At 35.5% G+C, this 18,675-nt stretch overlaps 3 protein-coding genes across 3 annotated transcripts; 2 read left to right on the forward strand and 1 right to left on the reverse strand.

Annotated features, from left to right (window-relative positions):
- Positions 1-4: 4 nt before the first annotated feature.
- On the reverse strand, positions 5-1,355 carry LOC116287715 (uncharacterized). Its single transcript, XM_031694403.1, has 2 exons — positions 860-1,355; positions 5-583 (listed from the first exon to the last, which is right to left on the reverse strand). Exons 1-2 carry the CDS (start codon positions 1,227-1,229, stop codon positions 21-23), a joined length of 933 nt encoding a protein of 310 aa, XP_031550263.1. The 5' UTR covers positions 1,230-1,355; the 3' UTR covers positions 5-20.
- Positions 1,356-1,451: 96 nt separating this feature from the next.
- On the forward strand, positions 1,452-10,335 carry LOC116287717 (rRNA-processing protein FCF1 homolog). Its single transcript, XM_031694405.1, has 9 exons — positions 1,452-1,490; positions 1,579-1,646; positions 1,730-1,789; positions 2,423-2,571; positions 4,240-4,312; positions 5,038-5,125; positions 8,288-8,382; positions 9,664-9,698; positions 10,084-10,335. The coding sequence occupies exons 1-9, from the start codon at positions 1,488-1,490 to the stop codon at positions 10,092-10,094; spliced, it is 582 nt and encodes a 193-aa protein (XP_031550265.1). The 5' UTR covers positions 1,452-1,487; the 3' UTR covers positions 10,095-10,335.
- A 1,523-nt stretch (positions 10,336-11,858) lies between these two features.
- LOC116287712 (DNA polymerase kappa-like) lies at positions 11,859-14,366 on the forward strand. Its single transcript, XM_031694394.2, has one exon. The coding sequence runs from the start codon at positions 11,995-11,997 to the stop codon at positions 14,218-14,220; it is 2,226 nt and encodes a 741-aa protein (XP_031550254.1). The 5' UTR covers positions 11,859-11,994; the 3' UTR covers positions 14,221-14,366.
- Positions 14,367-18,675: the final 4,309 nt, after the last annotated feature.

The following is an 18,675-nucleotide window of genomic DNA, read 5'->3' on the forward strand; positions in this document are numbered from 1 at the left end:
GAAATGGAGGTGTTTTTATTTTATTTTTCGACAGCATTAAATGTATCAAAAAAAGCTTTAAAGTTTTCTTCGCCCTTGGAGTTATGGTCATCTAAGATCGCAAAAGAAATATGTCGATATCGGTTTTTAAATACAGGTTCTGAAAGTACTGCTTGGAATAACTTTGCTATGTGCCTTGGTGGATTTCTGAACGCACCACACCCCCAAGCAGACAACACGAGGCTATCATGTCCTTGATAAAGAGCAGTTGAAAGCATGATTCTCATTTTTCGTTTAACTTTTTCAACCATGTTAGGTGTTAACTGCTTCTCGTCCTTGGAGCCTGTACAAGGGGGGTTTGGGTATGCAGGGATAGCTATGAATGACATGGGAATTGGAGATGGAAGGAATGCATATCCTTGAGTTTCGGAAGCGCGAAATATCTGGACATTCGTCGAATAAACACAGCAGAACTCTGGGAGTCTGTACGTCCATTTTCGTTTAGGATCAAACTCCTTCTCTGGGTCAGCTAAGTGTTGGACGTAGTTTGTTCTTCGAAAGAGATTCTCTTCTTGGGCACCAGCACCAGTCAGGTATCCGCCACCTGAAAAAATTAGAAAGAAAAACTTAAATATTAAAAGCTTAAGGTTGCTATACAATACTCAGCGCGATACGTTTGCCAATAGTTTGGAAACCGCGTCTTTTTTCTACTTGTTTAACTAAGAGGGTATGCATCAAGACAGGAGAAGGGGCCTGGACTTTATTACAGTATTCTATAGCTAGAGTTTTTGGAATACAAGCAGGTTATCTGTATGTCTGTTTGTCTGTCCGTCCGAAGGTAAGTTAGATAAAATACAATGCAAATGTTAGTGAATAATACCTGGTCGTTTTGGAGAAGCCATATTTAGCACTGCTGGATTCAAGCCTTTATTCTTAAGTCTAATTGCTTCTTCAAGGGAATCGCTGTTCACAACTTTAATTTTAGTTTTAAATGAATCAGCACTACTTGATGTCGGTGGCTCTTCATCGTTGTACAAACGAGTTTTTCTAGCTTCACGAGACACACTTTCGAAGTCCCCAAAAACAACTTCTTTTCCATCTCGCAGTTTGTATCTAAAATTCTCACATGCCCTAAGAGTTCCCTCAATGATTTTCACTCGTTGAGGCCGATGCTGTCCTCGTTTATTGAAATTTTCTAGCCAAACTTCTGGATCAAAAACTTCGTCTTTATCGTCACTTTTTGATGCCATAATAGCGTTGATCAATGTTACTCACGACTGAAGTGATCTCAAAATTATCCAATTCACTAGAAATACTGTAAAGTGGCAAGTACTGACACATGGTGGTGCAACTACTACATGCATATGGTGGTGCAATAATTACAGATAAGTGACAGGCGTTCCAAGACACTTGAGCCTCTATTATCTCAATCAGCGGTCAATACCATTAGTCCCAGGTCCTCGCATGTGATTTTTTGTAAACCAACTTATTTCACACGTTTTTTTAAAATGGTAAGTAAAAATGATTATTTTTCAAGGTTTACGCACTAATTTAGAGACATTTGATTTTATTGAAAGGTTTATTTATTCTTCCTGCTAGGGAAAAGCTAAAAAAACGCGGAAATTTGCGGCTGTAAAGCGTCTAATCTCACCAAAAGACCCTCGAATGTAAGTCACATTGAAAATAAGTTGGATTTACCTCTCGACTGTTGCGCTAAACTTATTGCCTACCAATTCCTATTTCCTATTAGCAAAAAGAAAGAAGATACTACAAAGAAAAAGCAAGAAGAGGAAGATAAAGTAAAACATGTGTAAGTTCTATATATATTACAAAAATGGACTAACTATGTATTTGGAAGCATAGTTTGGTCATCAGCCACACAAGCCAGCTGTTTATCGTGGTCAAGTTACAGTATATAACTGTATCATTGTAGATGTGTCTGTGTTTTATAACTTTCATAATGTAGACATTGTTACAATGGTTGAGCTTCTAGGCTGTTATGTAGTCATTGATTTACATGAAGATGGTTCATTCTCTTTAAATTGCAATTTCGGAATAAATTCATTCTCTGTTGCTTGGTATCAGTCAGCCGGACAAATCTCATTACCAGCCTAGCAGTAATAACATGCAGTCACTGCACGATCTGTATCAATGGACTCATTCCAGAATGAGAGCTTGTACCACCTCATATTGTACTGGTATGCAATATATACCTGAACGAGCGTTTCCTTCCAGAATGAAAACCAGGATTAACTCATTCTGGAATGACTCCTTCCTGAATGAAAATTTGCTCTGGTATGATGTAAACAAATACAAATTAATATATGGCAACCGGGATGAACTTGTACTGAAATGAAGGCTCATTCTGATATCATGTAAACAGCCTATTACTCATTAGGCACAGTATATTATTTAATGTTATAATTTTTAATGTTTCCTTCAGAGAACAAGTATCATCGTCCATGTTTTTCCAGTACAATACACAGCTTGGTCCTCCATATTACATACTTGTCGATACCAACTTTATCAATTTTTCCATCAAGAACAAGTTAGATATTATGAAGTCCATGATGGACTGTCTATATGCTAAATGTAAGTGTTATAGGAATTGATAATCTTTCAATATCAAATATACAGTAAGTGTTTAGGCCAAACAAAAAAATAAGTTTGTTTCCTGTTGCATGAGAAAAATAATTTGGGGTTGGTAGGTCATGTTTTTTTTATTGATACAACAATGGAAATTAGCTTACTGGGAACCCTGTGGTGCAATTGGGAATGAAAAAAATATTAGGGTCGGCAAAAATTGGCAAGAAAATTAGGGTCAGTCGCGCAACAGGAAACACACTTATTTTTTTGTTTGGCCTTACTAGAAATGATAAGACTTTTTTACTCTGTCTAATGGGTTAGAGTGGTTTTCATAAACCCATGAAATACACCTTAGCATATTTAGCTATACTTCACTCTAATATTCTTTTGTTTTCTATTGTGTTTATCTGACTATTACACTCAAATTAGTATACTTTGTTTCATGGGTTGATGATAACTCCTCTACTAGCTACTCATTTTATCTTGCCTCTCAGAACTTCCAGCCATGAATTTCTGATAGTGTGTGAACTTGATAAATGCATTATCTGTAGGTTTATTCAATCTGTAGATAAGACGTTTGATCATTTTATCCTGTTAAGTTCATTCAAGGTCATAACAAAAATTAAATGTTTGCTTTTGTTTTGAAAGCAGAATTAAACCTTTATTCTCACTTAACAAAATTTATAAAACAATATGGTTTTTGCATGATACCAAAGATTATCAGCCTATACAGTACAGCTCACGGGAATGTTAACATTTCACACGCACAAACCACATGTAGCACACTTAGTGTAGTACACTCCTACACATGTAGTGCCCACAAGTACATTGAGTACACAATACTATGCGTAACAAATGACATGCAGCTGATTTCCTCATTACTTAGTGCCTTTTGTTCAAATCACAAGGATAAATAAATCGAATAAAGTAAGATAATTTTACAGTGAAAACAAAGTTTGAAATAAAATGATAGTTTGGGGTTATTAGTTTCACGAACCGCTACTGATAACAGTGAACACATGACTCAGCCTTGATTTTGATAATTTATGAGATCCCTCTCGTCCAATAATTGTTTACTGATTGCCTAGCCACCAACATTTTTAAACACATTTTATTTGGTAGTGAGGCTTCACAACATTAGATGAAATTTTTTCAGTCAGTTATCACTGTGATTTCAATGTCAGATCATAGTCTTTGAAAAATAGAAGCTCTAAAATTGCTTATTACCAGCTTTGTTTTTTCGTTTGTTCGTTTGTTTGTTCATTTGTTTGTTTGCTTGTTTGTTCACTTGTTTTATTTTCATTTTCATTTTATCTTATTTTATTATTTTTATTATTATTTATTTATTTATTTATTATTCATTTATTTATTTATTTATTATTCATTTATTTATTTATTATTTATTTATTTATTTTTAATTAATTTATTTTTTTAATTTAATTTTTCCTAAGCGCACGTGAATTTGTTTAATTTAATACGTGCGCACATATGCCATGGCTTGATCGCGTTTTTCTTTGTCAATCGTAACGTTTTTCATTTCCCTGAGGATGGCAGAGTATGCTGAAAGCTCGGATTTATTATTTATTAAATTTATGGTTGATAAAACGAACTTTTATAAATGTAACAACAACCAACAAGGAACTATTTGATTTTATTACCAACTTTGTTTTTTAGGTATTCCATGCATCACTGATTGTGTGATGGCTGAATTAGAGAAACTAGGATCACAATATAGGGTTGCATTAAGGTAGGTATTCAACAAACATCATTATTTGAATCACCCTCCGGTTAGCTCAGTTCATTAGAGCATCAGTCCAACTGAGCGGTGAATGCAGCGTGCAAAGCATGAGTGGACAAAATTACTGGCCCTTAGCATTTTTGGAGCTTAAAAAAATGAAGCAAACATGACAGTTAAGTGAAATTGTTTTTATTCTCTCTTTCAATATTTTTGCTTTAAAAAAAACAACAAAAAAACCCAGAAAAATACACAAAAAATGGGTTACTGTACAGTAACCTGGGAATGAGGGCCAGCGGCAAAATAGCTTAATGAGCTGTGATTGGATGGAACAAAATTTACCGCTCAGCTGGGTCTGTTGTGAGGGAGTTTGTTGTTTAAGTCCTGGCCAGACCAGCAATCAGGGTATTAAAATAACTAAAAAGCTAAAGAGAAGGTGCTGCCTTTGTAATAAAATCTGAAAATATTTAGACCACAGATGACCATGGCATGGCATCCTGTCCCTAATCAAGTAGAGTTTTTTATGTATTGGTTCTTATGATGATGATGTTGATAGTGATGATTCTGCTGATGATAATGATTATAGTAGTGTAGGTGATGATGCTGATGCTGATGCTGATAGACATGCAGGCAATTAGCATTCAATGTACAATACAACATGCGAGTACTACACTAGCTGTTTAATGTTATTGTCACGGTACCTAATAACACATAAAATCATGTATTTTCATATTCAGGATTGCCAAAGACCCTCGATTTGAAAGATTACCTTGCATGCATCAAGGAACTTATGCAGATGACTGTTTGGTTAACAGAATTAGTCAGGTACTTGGATATTATTTCAATAATTCCAAATATTATGCTGATGATGATGTTAGTGGGGTAGGTGATTGACGTGGTGGTGTGATGATGCTGCTGATGATGGTCCTGATTACCATGAGCATGGTAGTGTGGCTGTGATGATGGTGGTGATGATGATGATGATGGTATTGATGATGATTCAGCCTATGATAATGATTATGGTAATGATTATGGTGATGATGATGATGGTGATAATGATGATGGAGATGGTATTGACAGTGATTCTGCTGATGATATGATTACAGCTATATGTGGTGTACAGTAGGTGATGATGATAATGATATTGTTGATGGTAATGATGATGCTGAAAGGTAATTAAATGATAATTATTGGGTATGTTAAACTTGATGTCCTAAATTATCTGAGGCAGAGGCGGATGTACCGCCAAGGTCTTGATAATTTACAATATCATTTGAAAACCAAATTCAATAATTCTGTTATTATACATTTCGTAAACTAAGAATACACTTTCTGAAGAAAAAAAAGCAAACATTATGTATTTCAGTCTCTATTGCGACCTATGGCATATGATAGAAAAACCTACATATAGTTCATTTATCATGTCAAGTTGATACAATAGCAGGGATTGGCTGAATAAAGGCTCAGGGCTAAACAGATGCGAGATACTGTAGTGATAAAAATGTATAATTATAATCATTGGCTAGATGTCCACAGAATAAGGCTCTGGGCCAAACAGAAGCCAGATAGTAATAAAAATGTATAATAATGGTCTGCAGAATAAGGCTCTGGGACAAACAGAAGCCAGATAGTAATAAAAATGTATAATAATGGTCTGCAGAATAAGGCTCTGGGACAAACAGAAGCCAGATAGTAATAAAAATGTATAATAATGGTCTGCAGAATAAGGCTCTGGGACAAACAGAAATGAGATAGTAATAAAAATGAATAATAATGGTCTACAGAATAAGGCTCTGGGACAAACAGAAGCCAGATAGTAATAAAAATGTATAATAATGGTCTACAGAATAAGGCTCTGGGACAAACAGAAATGAGATAGTAATAAAAATGAATAATAATGGTCTGCAGAATAAGGCTCTGGGACAAACAGAAGCCAGATAGTAATAAAAATGAATAATAATGGTCTGCAGAATAAGGCTCTGGGACAAACAGAAGCCAGATAGTAATAAAAATGTATAATAATGGTCTACAGAATAAGGCTCTGGGAGAAACAGAAGCCAGATAGTAATAAAAATGAATAATAATGGTCTGCAGAATAAGGCTCTGGGACAAACAGAAGCCAGATAGTAATAAAAATGTATAATAATGGTCTGCAGAATAAGGCTCTGGGACAAACAGAAATGAGATAGTAATAAAAATGAATAATAATGGTCTACAGAATAAGGCTCTGGGACAAACAGAAGCCAGATAGTAATAAAAATGAATAATAATGGTCTACAGAATAAGGCTCTGGGACAAACAGAAATGAGATAGTAATAAAAATGAATAATAATGGTCTACAGAATAAGGCTCTGGGAGAAACAGAAGCCAGATAGTAATAAAAATGAATAATAATGGTCTGCAGAATAAGGCTCTGGGACAAACAGAAATGAGATAGTAATAAAAATGAATAATAATGGTCTGCAGAATAAGGCTCTGGGAGAAACAGAAGCCAGATAGTAATAAAAATGAATAATAATGGTCTGCAGAATAAGGCTCTGGGACAAACAGAAGGCAGATAGTAATAAAAATGTATAATAATGGTCTGCAGAATAAGGCTCTGGGAGAAACAGAAGCCAGATAGTAATAAAAATGAATAATAATGGTCTGCAGAATAAGGCTCTGGGACAAACAGAAGCCAGATAGTAATAAAAATGTATAATAATGGTCTACAGAATAAGGCTCTGGGACAAACAGAAATGAGATAGTAATAAAAATGAATAATAATGGTCTACAGAATAAGGCTCTGGGACAAACAGAAGCCAGATAGTAATAAAAATGTATAATAATGGTCTACAGAATAAGGCTCTGGGACAAACAGAAATGAGATAGTAATAAAAATGAATAATAATGGTCTGCAGAATAAGGCTCTGGGACAAACAGAAGCCAGATAGTAATAAAAATGAATAATAATGGTCTGCAGAATAAGGCTCTGGGACAAACAGAAGCCAGATAGTAATAAAAATGTATAATAATGGTCTGCAGAATAAGGCTCTGGGAGAAACAGAAGCCAGATAGTAATAAAAATGAATAATAATGGTCTGCAGAATAAGGCTCTGGGACAAACAGAAGCCAGATAGTAATAAAAATGTATAATAATGGTCTGCAGAATAAGGCTCTGGGACAAACAGAAATGAGATAGTAATAAAAATGAATAATAATGGTCTACAGAATAAGGCTCTGGGACAAACAGAAGCCAGATAGTAATAAAAATGTATAATAATGGTCTACAGAATAAGGCTCTGGGACAAACAGAAATGAGATAGTAATAAAAATGAATAATAATGGTCTACAGAATAAGGCTCTGGGACAAACAGAAGCCAGATAGTAATAAAAATGAATAATAATGGTCTGCAGAATAAGGCTCTGGGACAAACAGAAATGAGATAGTAATAAAAATGAATAATAATGGTCTGCAGAATAAGGCTCTGGACCAAACAGAAGCCAGATAGTAATAAAAATGAATAATAATGGTCTACAGAATAAGGCTCTGGGACAAACAGAAGCCAGATAGTAATAAAAATGAATAATAATGGTCTGCAGAATAAGGCTCTGGGACAAACAGAAATGAGATAGTAATAAAAATGAATAATAATGGTCTACAGAATAAGGCTCTGGGACAAACAGAAGCCAGATAGTAATAAAAATGTATAATAATGGTCTGCAGAATAAGGCTCTGGGCCAAACAGAAGCCAGATAGTAATAAAAATGTATAATAGTGGTCTGCAGAATAAGGCTCTGGGCCAAACAGAAGCCAGATAGTAATAAAAATGTATAATAATGGTCTGCAGAATAAGGCTCTGGGACAAACAGAAGCCAGATAGTGATAATGATGTATGATGATCATCATCATGACTTGATGTCAACAGAATAAGGCTCTGGGCCAATCAGAAGCCAGATAGTGATAATAATGTATAATAATCATTTTTAATGACTTGATGTCTACAGAATAAGTGTTATATTGTGGCAACGTGTGATAGAGACCTAAAAAGAAGAATACGAAAAGTACCTGGGGTACCTATCATGTACATATCTCAACACAGGTAATGGATTCTTCCATGTACGATTAATATAAACCCTTCTTGAAAAATCTTTTACCCGTAGCGTCCTTCGTTACTCTAATATTTTCACGATTCCTAATGTGCTAACCATCCACTCATCCTTGAAACAGGACGGGGAGTTTAGCATTCACGTAATTTTAGATTTACTACTTTTTCCAGATCCCCTGAGAAAGATTTGCTGTTAAAACTGTTGAAGTACGCATTTACCGTCGTTTGCATTAGACGCGGCCACCCCAGACACCTCATTCTGCTTGGATGTACTCATACTCTTTGCAATCGCTTTCGGAACTTTCCTTCGTGATATCTGACTGAGAAAGTTTGATAGAAAAGCCAACTCACTGATCCAAACGTGTATAAATGGCGTCAACATGAATGATTGACGGCAGTCTATTGCAAACTACACGACTCGATTTGTGTCTGGGGTGGCCGCGTAGTAATGCAAACGGCGGTAAATCACCATATACCTGTGCATTCACGCTTTTTTAACAATGCGCAGCACATTTTCGTCTTCCATGGTACAATATTGAACTTGGATGATTTCAAAGTCGGCTTTAAGCTTAAGAGAAGTGACTTAATCTCTTGCTTTTGCCCTGCCATTTTTTATGACGCTCCACGATCCTCCCTTGAATTTAAGGACCGACTCAAAAGTATTGGTTGAGTATTAATCACTTTAATCATAAGAACGAAATCGTTTGGAAGATAGGGAAAATTTCACGCTGTCTTAACAATGCGCAGCACATTTTGGTCTTCCATGGTACAATATTGAACTTGGATGATTTCAAAGTCGACTTTAACCTTAAGAAAAGTGACTTAATCTCTTGCTTTTGCCCTGCCATTTTTTATGATGCTCCACTATCCTCCCTTAAATTTAAGGACCGAATCAAAAGTATTGGTCGAGTATTAATCACTTTAAATCATAAGAACGAAATCGTTTGGAAGGTAGGGAAAATTTCACGCTGTCTTAACAATGCGCAGCACATTTTCATCTTCCATGGTACAATATTGAACTTGGATGATTTCAAAGTCGACTTTAACCTTAAGAAAAGTGACTTAATCTCTTGCTTTTGCCCTGCCATTTTTTATGATGCTCCACTATCCTCCCTTAAATTTAAGGACCGACTCAAAAGTATTGATGGAGTATTAAACACTTTAAATCATAAGAACGGAATCGTTTGGAAGATAGGGAAATTTTTTTAAGCCTCATACTTGTTCTAAGTGTTGCGGATTTTGAATATTGACTTGATCTTTTGATATTGTTTGTAGATATACTATTGAACGAATGCCCGATGCTTATGGAGGTAAATATGTCTGGTATTCTAAAACACCATCTTAATATGACTCCCTTAACAGTATCAGCAAGTTCTTATTGCATTGTCGCTGAACGCGCAATGAAGTTAACGACGCTTAATGACCAAAACTCGCGTCAAATGTAACTAGATTGATATTGCAATTCACGTGTTGGTTTTCTTTCTGACCTTTTAGTGCACGCGTTTGCAGCGCTATATTAAGCAATGAGGATTATGAAAGCCAAAGATTTGTATTGCATAACTCCACCAAAACCGTGATTTCTTTTTGAGGAAGGGGTATTTAAGAGATTATTTTGTTTGATGTTCCCGATGTATTGTGGTGTTTTCGCATTTCTTCTCATGGTATTGTACTAATACAGCGACTTATTTTTTTAAGCTCCAAGATGATCAGTTTTTGTCAAGTGGGAATAGTGTTCATGACTATAACAGATGGCCGATACATGGATAATAACACTGATCACTTCACATATCTCTGGTTCAAGACAAACTTTCCTGTATTTGAAAGCAGGTTGGTCTGTTCAGTTAGCGATCCATTGCACATGCGTGGATGACTAAAGCAGAGCTCGCTATCACAAAATGTATGGTTCACCTTATTACACTAATGATAATAATAATGATTAATGGATTATGTGGCGCCTTTTTATGTGTGAAAAGTGTTAGTATGAATCTTCAGTACATCACGTTACATGGTTTTCGTGCCTGTCTGCGTGTGGATTATCTACTTGCGCCGTAAGACAATTTACCTCGTTACAAAATGGGAATTACTGGGAAAAAAAGATAATTGGGATATTATGTTAATTCAATTTCTTCCCTTTCCTTTTTTTTTCTTTTTCTATTTTTTTCTTTTTAAAATACTTTTTAAACATCTATTATTAGGGATGGCGAATTCAACTTCAATATAGCATAACTGAGATATAACAATGAAACATATACTCTTCGAACTTAAATCGTATTTCTTTTCTCATTTCATTTTTCCTTTCTTTCTTTTCTTCTCTCTCTTTTTTTTTTTTTTTTTTGATATCCTATATTAACTTTTCAAGACATCTACGTTCCAGGATGTAGAATTCAACTTCAATATATCCTAACAATAGAACAATGTATAACCATTTCCGTTCATAGCATTGATTTCTCTTTTTTGTTCAAAATGGAAGGGAAAAAACACATGATTTTGCAACCCGTCTTTTTTTCGCTCTTTGCTTCAAATGGAGTTAAGAATTGCTTCAAATATCTTAGTATAATTTAACACTTCATAAATATACTACAATTAAAATGCATTGGGTTTTTATAACATCTGGGACCTACAATATGTCATATTAATTTTCCCACTAAATCTTGAGCCTTTGTTTCGTGACATCGAAGCAAAAGATTTCTTTTAGAAACAATTGTACAAATTGCCCAAAGCAAGATGCTTATCTACTTATAGCCCGTTTTCGAGGATAAGATGGTTTTTTTTTTCTCACAATAATCATTTAAGAAGAGAAATTATCCGCAAAAAACGTGATATTTTCGAAAAATATTATTTTCGCCCTTTTTATTTATAAACATAACTATCTGCTGGTCTATCTTTAGTATCTCTGAATCGTGCCTAAAAATAGCCAAACCAAATTACTGTACGAATACGCGAATACCGAGCGGAGCTCCAAAAGGTCTTTTTTGCTTCCAGCGACCTTTTACGCGCCAAATCCGACAGGATACCATGACGTCATTATGCCATAGGGAGAATTATTGTCGGTCTTTGAGCCGCGCTGAAGCTATTGAGCTCAGAAATCGATTAACTTGTACGTGCGCCACTTTGAATGGAAGACTTGATTGTATGGGAAAGTACTGAAAAGGCTACTTGGCTTTGAAAATGAGCAAAACGTTTTCGCTTGTCGACCGCTTGAACAACGTTCAATAACAAATGGATTATGAGTCTTGAGATTGCTGTTTAAGTACCTTGAGGAAGTTCTTCCTTCAGTTTCAAGAGTAGAAACTTCTTTTTTTTTCTCATTGGCAAGCGTATAGCATATTGAAAAAAATGAAAAAATCATAAAGTATGAAGAAAAAATGACCTATGAAAAGCCGCATTTTTTACTGATATTTCAGAACACTTATTACAATAATAGTCATTGTTTCCTTTCCGGGTACTTTTTTTTTTTATCGAAACAAAGAAAAATGATCCGAAATATTTAGAACTTCGCGGCTCGATATAATTAGCAAGAGTTACTTACGAGTACCCTACACGGTAATTTTGTAAACGTGCAAACGAGGCTATCCAATTTATGGGTTGCCTGTGTCACATTTCAAAATGGCGGGCGAGGTAGACTTTGAAGAAGAGTTCGAAGAAGAAGATGAATTTGAGTGGAACGAAAGACAAACGTATCAAGATCAGACTATCACATTTACTAGCATGAAGACACAAACAGATGGGATAAGTAACTATGAAAATTTCGAGGGTGCAGTTCTTCAAAAACCGAAAGAAAATGCAGAGTCGACCGAAACTTTCGAAGTTGAGAAGCCGGAAACGTCAAGTCTATCTAATGAAAACTCAACTGGTGGACCCTCTAGAATGTCTCTGAATGACCACAAAGCTGGAATGGAAGGACTAGATAAAGAAAAGATAAATAAGATAATATTTGAGGCAAGCAAAGGATCGAAATTCTACGAAAATGAACTTTTGAAAGAGCAACAAGTGAAAGAAAGGATCCATCGTCAAACCGAACAGTTAGAGTCGTCCACAGATAAAGAAAAATCAGAAGCATTGGTACAAGCTGATAGATTGGTCAAAGAACTTGAAGAAACTCGTGACTTGAGTCGAACGATAGTCCATATTGACATGGATGCGTTTTATGCTGCGGTTGAGATGCGGGATGATCCAAGCTTACGAGACAAACCCATGGCTGTTGGGTCAATGGGAATGCTATCAACCTCTAACTATCTCGCTAGGCGATTTGGAGTTCGAGCTGCAATGCCAGGGTTTATTGGCAAAAAGCTTTGTCCTGATCTTACTATTGTTCCAGGACATTTTGATAAATACCGCGAAGCAAGTAGTATTGTTCGAAATATCCTAAAGGATTATGACCCTGACTTTTTACCAATGAGTTTAGATGAAGCTTACTTGGACCTTACTGATTATATTAAAGAAAGACAAAAACATACTGAAAAAAGAGTGTTTTATAAGCCAACAGGAAGCCAAGAAACAACAAACCAAGATTCTGACATCCAGCCTTACGAGTTTGGTCATACTGTTGATGATATTGTCAAGGAAATTCGCTTTCGGATTGAGTTAGAAACACAGCTGACTGCCAGTGCTGGTATTGCCTGCAACAGAATGCTTGCGAAGGTATGCACTGATCGCAACAAGCCTAATGGTCAATTCATATTGTCTTCTGATCGGGATTTTGTTCTGCAGTTTGTCAGAGACTTGCCTATTCGAAAGATAAGTGGAATTGGTAGAGTGAGTGAACAAATGCTGAAAGCTCTAGGAATAACTACTTGTAGTGATCTGTATGACAGAAGAGGTTTAATTGTTCTTCTTCATTCAAATATTTCCTCAAGATTTCTAATCGCAGTCTCTCTTGGGCTGGGTGAAACAAGATTAGAGTGTACCAGAGAGAGAAAAAGTCTTGGAACAGAAAGAACATTTACTGAAATCAGTAATCCCAAGGAACTCTTCCTTGAATGTCAGAATCTGTGCAAGACTGTGGCTAATGATTGCAAGGATGAGGGACTTAGGCCAAGAACAGTTACCTTGAAACTCAAGACTGTCAAATTTGATCTTAAGACTAGGTCATTCTCTTATCCAAATCCAATTTCTTCAGAAAAAGAAATTTGGGATGCTGCAAGAGATTTGCTCAGCAAAGAAATTAAAAGTTGTGAGCCAAAGTTATTGCGCCTGAGGCTAATGGGTGTGCGACTGTCCAATTTTGAAAGTTTTGAGAAGAAGGACACAAAACAGGACACAATAACTAGTTTTCTCCAAATGGGCAAATGTAAACAAGAGAGTGATGGACATGATGGGACTGTCTTAGAGTGTGGAAATAAAGACGAAATGAGTACCACAGACCTTGGTAGTGCTAGTACATCTGGTATAGTTCAGAGTACTTCTGCTACTTCTTCTTTCCAAGCAGTTTGCCCTGTTTGCAACAATTTACAAACCATTGAAGGTTCTGATCATTTAGAAGTTTTCAACAAGCATGTAGATTTGTGCCTCAAAAATCAAAGTGAAGTTGAGAAGTCATGTTTTGAGGCTGTTTGCCCAGTTTGTAATACTTTACAGGTTATCAAAAATCCTGATTACTTAACAGTGTTTAACAAACATGTGGATTTGTGTCTCAATTCGGGCACTATAAAAAAGGTGTTGTCCTTAGACCACACAGCCAATACGTCACCCGGGACTCCTCTCAAGAAAGATGGAGGTGAGACTGGATCAACAGGGGGTAAGAGCATGAAAGGAGGCAAGAGGAAGCAGCAGAATACCAAAGATGCTTCTACACCTAAAAGAGTTACTTTAGAGAGATTTTGGTCAAAGTGAAACTTGCAGATATTGAAATAATTGTATTATAAAATAAATTTGCTTACTCGCTAATAGATATTATAAATAGATATAAGGTAATATCTATTATAAATAGAAATCATATAATATCAAATAGATACATAGATACAATATAATAGCAAAAAGTTGTCCTTGATGATGAACAAGGGCGGATCCAGGGAGGGCAAAGGGGGCCTGATGCCCCCCTTCAGCAGAAAACAAAACAAAACTGAAGAATTAGATGCTTTTTTTTGTTGTTTTCTGTTGTGTTGACGGAAGAAACTCAAATATGCCCCCCCCCCCTAAACTCAATTAGCCCCCCCTAAAATTTTGGCTGGATCCGCACTTGATGAAGGAGTAGTAATGATGATGATGATAAAGAGAAAGAAGAGGAAGTGGATGATGATATAACAATGTTGGTGTTACTGACAGATGATGATGATTACATATGATGGTGATGATAGAGACAAATTTTGGTTGGATCCGCCCTTGACAAAGGAGTAGTAATGATGATAAAGAGAAGGAGGAGGAAGTGGGTGATGATGTAACAATGATGTTGGTGTTACTGACAGATGATGATTACACAAGTTGTAAATATACAGACATGAAGGATGGTTGATACTGGCAATTATGATGATGCTATTGACTTGAAGAAGAAACAAATAAAATAGAGAAATAGAGGCTTTCCATCACGTGATAGCAGCCATGACAGGAGGCACAACAACAGAGTCGTTCTCTCCAGGGAAAATAAAATCTTTCTCGTGTAAATCGGATTAGACCAGATTCAATTGTTCCTGCCTCCTGTCATGGCTGACATCACATGATGGTGCAAAGCCTCTATACACCTCTATTCATACAAGCAGTATGCTTGTTGACACGGATGCTGTGGTTATTAATGATTACTTTAAAAATAATTACTTGTAGATTTTAAAAGTGATATTTTTACCGCACCCGGTACTTAGACGCAACCTTTTCTTGCACAATAACAGACACCTATCTTGAAGTTCTGACACATTTGTGAGAAAATTGCAGATGTAATTTTCTTATTCTTGGAACTATATCAGGTGATCTTGGGGTTCGAACTCTGTAGATTAACAGACTGCACGTAGGTGAAAGATATGGAATATTTGATGGACTTCCAAATTTGACGAGGATTAATTTCCCTGTGTGCGTAGGGTATAGAGAGATTTTTAACTGATCATCTTGGCTTGGAAAGTTATCGCAATTATCGCGTGGAACATCAAGGTTTGGTCTCATGAGATGTATTCCTCACATACGCTTACTTTTTATTGCGATATTTTCATTTACCTCTAAAATGATAGAAAAAACTCTTTTTCCTTATACGTTTTTTTTTTTGCAAGCACAATGTGTGTATCAGGGATATAATTGCATATTTATATGCCCCGTTTAGATTTGTCACGAACCTTTAGAAAGTGTGTGTGTGTGTTTATTTTTCTTTCTTTTGGTCTTTTTTTTTTTTTTTTTTTGTCTTTAATTTTTGTTTTGTTTTGTTCTGTTTTTTTTTCTTGCGTGTAATAAAACACAGATATTGCCATCTTAGGTTAACTGCCTCGGAACCCGTAAAAATTGTGGAAAATATCAACTTCGAGAACCTAAGACTGATGTGGGATTGCAGACCCACCCTACCCTTAAAAACTTGCGCCTTGCGAACTTGCAATGTTTTTTTCTATATTGAATCCATAACCCAACAGGAAACCCAAGTTAAGAGACACGAGAAATATGAGAACAGCAAAAAATGTGTGAAATTGAGGGGATCATTTTCATCTTAGGATAACATGGTTTCTTTAAAAAGCGCTTTTTCTATTTACATATCTTTTAACAGCCTAAGCAGCAAACAAAGTAATAATACTCAAGGAAATTTGACCGCAGTTATTATTTTAGCTACGTGGAAATATGATTATTTGTTTGCATAGTCACCTCATCACCAGAAATATATTTTCAGACGTTAGATTTAAACGGAGTAAAGGAGATCAGTCAAGGACGTTTTATTCTGGGCGCGTCTTTTATTTCCAATTCATTAGAATTGTATGCTTTTTTTATTTTTGTTTTATAAAATCAAAAAAAAAAAAAGAAAGGAAAAAGAAATAGAAACAAAACATTCTTTCCATGCTTTCTTTTTATTTTCCCTTATAGTTTTTGTTCCGAAATAAATCAGTGTGTTAAAAAGAGGTAACAAAAGTTAAAGTGGAGTAAACAAAAAAGGTGTAAATTCGCTAATTATGCCAACAGGAAACTTGAGTTACCTATTATTCATCACCTTCGTCACATTATCACTTAACTGCAGCATTCCTCATCGTTTAAAAAAATTTGCGGTCAATGTCATGATCGATCTAAATATCGGGATATCTTAAACGGTATTTTATCAATAAATTATGTCACAAGAGCACAAATGACAAAATCAACTTTAGCTATGCATTAAAACGCTTGTGTACAAAGTGACCTCGAATTAAGCTAATTTTCTTCTTATATTATCGTTTTAATTTGCCCCGAATTTTGTAGAGTTTTTGCAAGAAAATAACTAAACTGCTCTATTAAACACATTCGTGTGCTTTGTTCCGGCATTTGACACGACTATAAGAGGTAACAATTCATTTTCGTCTGTTGGATAGCTTTCATCGAGCTAGCCCCGAAGGTGCTGGTTCTATAATCGATTGAAAGGAAATTAAATGAAAGAAATTAGTTGAAGAGTGGCATGTTGGCCAGTCTGAGACGAGGTTCTTAAGAGCTAGTGCTAGAAAACAAAAATAAGTCATGTGTCGCCTTTTAACACTCAAATTAAAAAGAATTAAAAAGAAAGTCTCGAAAGTGAATAGAAAGAAAGAGAGAACTGAAAGATAGCAGCAAGGAAGTGAATATTCGCATTGAAAAATGATTGAGAAATCTTAATAGAAAAAGCTATTTTTGTTTTGATTTAGGACGAAATGGGCGTGGCTCTAATTTTTAGATATTCACGCGCCGAGGAAAAACGAATGCATAGTCATTGAAAAACAACGTGAAAATTCGTGAAGTTTCCCAAGCGTTGGATATTGTAATGACAAAGTCCAAAGCCGGATATACTTGTCATATTTTGTAGTAAGCCCCCAAACGCTTAGCTATCAATCAGTTTGGACATTTACAATGGCATATATGTAGCTAGTACTCAAGCCAGTTGTCATTTTATTAGCAGAAATCTATCCACAATTCAGTAGTTCGTGCCAAGAATTTTCAAATTAATTTGTGTGAGCCCGACGGGCTGTCTACGATAAGAGACATTTGACAGGACTTAGAGCAAAGTTTGCATAGGTATTAGAAAAAAAATATATCTCGGTCGGGTTCACAGTGTATTTTGCAGTAATCTCAAGTCACGTGATAAGCCGAGAGGCACGCTTAAATTGAAAGCCATTTCAGTGTTAATATTGGCTTTTAGGTGTACGTGATGTTAGTATCGTGCCTTTTCATTTCGTTTTTCTATAAATATAATCGTTGAATTTGATCGTCAGGCTAGAATATTCAGTTCAAAGCGGTTGTGAATGATGTCTACCATCTGTTCTTATACCCAAATGTTTATTTTTAATTAAATTATTACCAGAGGATTGCGTAATCTTTTTCCCGTCCAAATTCCTCCTCAAATTCTACGTAGCAGTGTAAGATAAAATGTGCTTTTAATTAAGCCTTGGGAAAAAAAGCTTGATTAACACAACAGACACTTTTTCTCGTATGTAAAGATTATACGGTTTCAAGATCGTAAATAAAATCCTCTCAATTTTTCGTTGATTGACATGTACACATGAAGATAAGTAGCCAATTTAAGCGTTCATTTCAAACCGTACAAATGAACTTTTAAAGCCATAAAGATTGGCAATCATTGCTAATCAGAGGTTTAAGTTCATGGCCGTCAAGACGTACAAGAGTGTGAGCGATCTCAAGCCTATAATATAATTATTTTTAACCAATTGGAATGTTCTTTTCAAGGTTGTCGCAAATATTTTAAGATGCGAGTAAGAGATTATTAGCGATCGAGAATTTTTTCCACGATTTTTCAGGCAAAATGACACGGAATCAGATAAGCTTGAATAATGGAAAACGGATTATTGAAGTTCTTAATGATCAAGAAAGACCTAATGGCTGTATCTATGGGTTAACTACCTTCAAATCTTCTCATTTGAGGCCGATAAATTAAAAGCAAACGAGGCGGAATGTTTCTATCGTTGATCCATTTATTCTATCAATGCATGCTATGATATCCTAGAAAAACTTCAAGATTCACGACCGACATTCAAAACACTAGCTTTTCACCAGAAACCCAAATCCAATTGAAGAGGAAGAGGGAAGAAGAAAAAAATTAATAAATAGCCGTTTTACTATTAGAAAGCACCAATAATCCTGCGAGAAGTCTTATTGAATTTCAATCCGGTTTTATAGCACGTATTTCCATACATTTATAATTAAGTCATC

The sequence above is a fragment of the Actinia tenebrosa genome, unplaced genomic scaffold (assembly GCF_029948245.1).
Source record: "Actinia tenebrosa isolate PJP-AT-01 unplaced genomic scaffold, QUT_ActTen_1.0 PGA_scaffold8__29_contigs__length_14323225, whole genome shotgun sequence".
NCBI lineage: Eukaryota > Metazoa > Cnidaria > Anthozoa > Actiniaria > Actiniidae > Actinia > Actinia tenebrosa.